This window comes from Oncorhynchus masou, chromosome 2, assembly GCF_036934945.1.
Source record: "Oncorhynchus masou masou isolate Uvic2021 chromosome 2, UVic_Omas_1.1, whole genome shotgun sequence".
Lineage (NCBI taxonomy): Eukaryota > Metazoa > Chordata > Actinopteri > Salmoniformes > Salmonidae > Oncorhynchus > Oncorhynchus masou.
In genome coordinates this window covers 44,944,208-44,949,102 of record NC_088213.1, presented here as the reverse complement: position 1 = coordinate 44,949,102, position 4,895 = coordinate 44,944,208, and the positions used below count along the sequence as shown (strand labels likewise).

The following is a 4,895-nucleotide window of genomic DNA, read 5'->3' as shown; positions in this document are numbered from 1 at the left end:
CTTAGGCTATCATTACTCGAATAACTTTTATATCTCGCATAGGCTAAATATAGTGGCTGTAATGTCGATTCAACCTAGGCTACATTAAAAATCACGTGCTTAAAATAATGAATTTAATTATGAAGCAAGAATGTATAAACTAACATAACATTCGTTTTTCGTTTGTTTTTTATGCTTTCAAAAATCGAATTATCCTTGTTGGTCCTGAAAGCAAATTATAGCCTAAATTATAGCCTAACTTGATAAGAATATATTTAGGCTAATACGAATTAAACATTTCTGATAGGTTGAATAGTTGCACAGTGAGTTGTGCAACTGACTAGGTATCCCATTTCCATTCCCTGATATGTTGTTTTATTTCGTTAGCCTATATTTTTGTTTTGTTTTTAATAAACAAATGCGTCTTACAAGCTTAGGCTTTTTTGACAGCTGGCTATGTTTTCGTTTTTCCCTATATTCGTTTGACATTGTTAGAATATGCTTACTATTTTAGCCTATACACTATTTTGGCACAAAAAAAACAGAAGCATGAATTAATTTCGGTTTGAAAATTGATTTTGTTTAATGCTAATGCCTGGTTAAAAGACAGAGCAGAATCAACGCGACGGTAACATGAATGAATTTCGGTTTGGAAATGGATTTTGTTTAATGCTAATACCTGGTTAAAAGACAGAGCAAACTAAACGCGACGGCAACCGGCTCAAATCCCGCTTTAATATGAGTTTTATACCAGCTTTCAATGTGCGCTCATATGAATGCGTTTTAAATCAAATCACAGATGCACTTTTATTCAGCTGGATAAAACAGCAGAACAAACCACGTCTATAGAAATAAAGCTTTTATTCCAGTAGGGCTTTTTGAAGGCGAGGGAGAGAAAGGGAGAGAGGGGCGCCATGGCAGCTGAGGGTGACAGTTAGTTCATGGTTAACAGGATCAGCAGTGTCACGGTGAGGGCCGCACACTTCTCCTCTGCGCTCAAATGTGCAGTGGGCCTGGGTCTGGCGCAACCGAATGAAGACCTTGCCCGTGATATTTAACACATCTGTTAAAGCGTTCCGAGAGCAGAGATCCGTTTAAGACATTATTCCATGACGAGGTCCAGATTGAGTGTTGAGAATCCGATGAAACACGAAGCCAATATGCATTTTACGCAATCCACGTATCCCTAAATAAATGCACACTTCAAAGTAGGTTAGTTATAAGGGATGCTAAATGAAACGACGGCGATTAGATTGAGCCTATCTGTGTTATCATGATTGCGAGAATGATTGTCAATATTCATAGCCTATGTTATTGATGCATTATTCATGCGATATTTATTTTATTACCATTGTTGTTGTAATACGAATGTTTTGCTGTTTGTTGTCGTCGTTATGATCGAGTTATTATAGTATCATTTTTAGTGCGCTGTAGCTTTCATTCGAACTTTTGATCTATTAAAACACAGCAGGGGAGCTGAATAAATATAGTTGCTTATTCTGGGTTAAGCCCTCATTCAGAAGCCCCAAATTATGTCTGAATCTTTTAGGATCGCTTTTTAATTAGCCTTGCGTGCCTCTCCACTAAACAAAACCCAATTGCAGAGCCTCAATGGAACGTGGTCAATATGCAAAATTGATGACTATGCCTCTTTTGTGGAAGGGACATTGTGTGTTCCTTGCTTATGGAGTCTAATCCAATCATAAATTGCACTCTCTGGCCAATCAGCGCTCCCGGCACGGCGCTTGAAAGCGACCCATGTAGAGAACTTTGTTGAACCTCATTGTTGAGGCTGACAGTTCTGAAAGGAGCTTTGGGGCAGCCTGCTATAAAACGCCTTCCCCAGAGTAGAGGAGCCAGAGGAGTAAAGCTAGTCATTCAGATTGGAACCTATCAGATCCTCATTTGTTCTTGACGGAGTATTTCAACAGATCGTTTCGTGTTGCGTTATACTACAGACGGGACCATGATGATCCCAAGCATCCTTACGCCTAATGCGATGTACCCAGGCCTTTACCGCCCCTCCGCCTCCTTGCCGGTACACCAGTCCCTGCAGAATGCATTTCCAACCCATTCCAGCTTCCTAGTGGAGGACCTGCTGCGGATAAGCAGGCCGGCGGGGTACCACCTCAGACGGACGCTCCCCTCAGCAAGCGTCTCCCCGGCGACAACCACCACCACCATGTCCTTCAGTGCTATGCCACTGGAGCGCATCGTCTCTCCAACTGTCTTGAGGCGCGAATCATGCGCGCCGAAAACGTCACAACCGAGCAGTAAAGATCCAACGTATCTTAAGTTTGGAGTCAGCGCAATCCTTGCACCATCACCAAAGACCGGTGAGTGTGAACAAAGTTGTACCTTCTTTCTAATTGGTAATTTTAGCAGTTCCTTTACACTTAGCATATTGTTGCCTTGATTGTTGGCGTTCCTTGACACATGGTGTTTTCCTCTACAGCATCGTTGCCCCCCGCCATCCACCACAGTATGCACCCCAAGGCCTTCTCTCTCCCCTACTTCGACGGATCCTTCCACCCCGCCTTCTTCAGGTCTGCATATTTCCCAGGTAAAGAACTAATTATGCACGTTCAGACACCGTTTAATTGCACTTTGCGCACAGTTGATAATCACCTCTCGACTGGGACAGCGTTCAGAACTTTTCATATAAAAATGTTTTATAGAACGACTTTTCCAAATAATGCTTAGAATGCTTTCTGCAAAACTCTGAAAGTTGCACGTTTTTGCACATGCCCTGTATAGGCACGCATATCATTGCAAAACTTAGCTTGCGAACCTTTCAGTGCTTTCAGAGTGGGTGTGGTGTGGTTGGGTGGAATTGGTTCCATTTGCACTGAATTCTCTGCTGCTGAGCTCACTGGTCTCAACTGCTAGTTAACCCATTATCCGGAATCATCACGGTTTAATTTCGAGACGGGCTGCGGTTTGGTCTCGTCCCCCCCACGGTCTCATGCATTAAGGCCATTTTGGTGTCTCCTCCGCAAGGTCCCGCGTTTTCCCACAGGGCAGGGGCACTGGGCCACTGGCTGCCAACAATGCTTTCAGCACCATAACCAATTTGGTCAGCTCCCCCCCTGCGCAAGCCACCCACGCACCCCAGAGTGACTTCTACCAGGCGGGCAAGAGGCGTAGACCAGTCATACACTAATTTCCCTATTAGGCGCCATTCACAGCTTTCAATATTCTCACAAGACCACATAGCTCGTTATTGTGCCTGATTATGGGAAGTGCAACCATGAGTGGTGGATATGAAGGTGGTCTTAGCCCAAGTTATTTGGCAATGCATGGTAGGCTCATAGATAGGCATACATGTGCAAGTGTGCAATAATTCAGTGGCTTGTAAATAATTATTCTTTGCATGAACAATAATCTAATCAGTGCACACTACAAATGTTCAGTGTTTTACTATATCCCTGACCTGAAAAACACATCATGCCTTAAAACGACCTCCTTCGCCTCTCCGTTTTTTTAAACTCTGGGGCCAATCAACAGGACGAAATAAATAATAATCTCTTAGAAAAGTCTATAAAGTCGCTCGTCCAAGCTTTCATTCAGACGAATCATAATGGGAGTTGGGAGTCTTTTCATGGGATGCGCTGAATACCTTCACGAAACAGCTCGAGCGCCTGAATAGCTGTTCGTGTTCATTTAATGAAAATGATTTGAGGGCAGAACAAATGCACCCTGGGCCCCTCTGCATCAGTATTCAGGTATGCAGTGGTGTTTAGTTTGAAAGTGTAAATCTCCTTTTGTCGCGATAATATATGGCATTCGCAGCCTGTCCAAAATCTTTTCTGCGTTAGTTCATTACTACACAATTACCGTTCACGGTTTATTAACTCCTCTATCCGTCCTCGCGGGGTTCCTTAAAGGATACGCTGCCTCCTTACCATACCAATGCGGCTGGGGACCGACCAATGTGCTAATTAGTCACCTCGTGCCATTTCACTCAAAAAGGAGACGTATTCCGCGGCCAAAGGGGGGAAGCATATTCAATCATAACAGATTGCAAAGTTTGTAGACTAGTGTAAAAAAAAAAAAATAGGCTAGTTGGCTAAGGAAATAGCCTTCCAGGGGACCGATGTTAACGTCTATTTTAAGCCTATTGCTACGTTTTGGCATGCTTTTTATGAATGAACGGTGTTTACTTGTTGAATTAACGTCTCCCCCTCTTCTAACCACAGCCTCTTCATCGGTCGTGCCCATCCCCGGGACCTTCTCTTGGCCACTGGCCAACAGAGGGAAGCCGAGGAGAGGGATGCTCAGACGGGCGGTGTTCTCTGACGTGCAGCGCAAAGCTTTGGAGAAGATGTTCCAGAAACAGAAATACATCAGCAAACCAGACAGGAAGAAGCTGGCCTCAAAGCTCGGCCTCAAAGACTCACAGGTAATCACGTACTTTTATTTGCCCAGGGCTAAGCTGTGCGTAATGCGCGTGTATTTACGCTAACGCGCATGCATGCTAAAGTTGATTCTGTTTTGTATTATTGAAACTCCGCAATAAAATCAACCTCTATAAACTGAAACAGAACTTACTGGCTATACTATTCCTTTTTCCTCGCCAGGTTAAAATATGGTTCCAGAACCGCAGAATGAAGTGGAGGAACTCCAAAGAGAGGGAGCTCCTGTCGTCAGGAGGTTGTCGAGAGCAGACCCTGCCCACTAAAACGAACCCACACCCAGATCTCAGCGACGTCGGCAAGAAGTCCTCCGCGGAGGAAGAGGAGGACGAGATGGAAGAGGACCCATTCGGTGCTAGAGGCGCGCCTGGCCTTTGCCATTCCCCCGCGGCGGGGCGCGAGTTGTCTAACAGCGCCGGATCGAACCTCTCGTCGCCATCTCTCTCCAGCAAGCACTCGGAGTTCTCAGAATCGGATGAAGAAGAAATCACAGTTTCATAA

At 44.6% G+C, this 4,895-nt stretch overlaps 1 protein-coding gene across 1 annotated transcript; it reads left to right on the top strand.

Annotated features, from left to right (window-relative positions):
* Nucleotides 1-1,945: 1,945 nt before the first annotated feature.
* Nucleotides 1,946-4,895, top strand: dbx1a (developing brain homeobox 1a). Its single transcript, XM_064986350.1, has 4 exons — nucleotides 1,946-2,315; nucleotides 2,435-2,542; nucleotides 4,179-4,381; nucleotides 4,560-4,895. Exons 1-4 carry the CDS (start codon nucleotides 1,946-1,948, stop codon nucleotides 4,893-4,895), a joined length of 1,017 nt encoding a protein of 338 aa, XP_064842422.1.

What these genes read in the sequence shown, in the direction of transcription:
- dbx1a (XM_064986350.1), top strand. Translation starts at nt 1,946, where the DNA reads ATGATGATCCCAAGCATCCTTACGCCTAATGCGATGTACCCAGGCCTT. An exon ending in TGCACCATCACCAAAGACCG is followed by an intron (nt 2,316 to 2,434) that starts GTGAGTGTGAAC and finishes TTTCCTCTACAG; the next exon opens with CATCGTTGCCCCCCGCCATC. An exon ending in TCGGCCTCAAAGACTCACAG is followed by an intron (nt 4,382 to 4,559) that starts GTAATCACGTAC and finishes TTTCCTCGCCAG; the next exon opens with GTTAAAATATGGTTCCAGAA.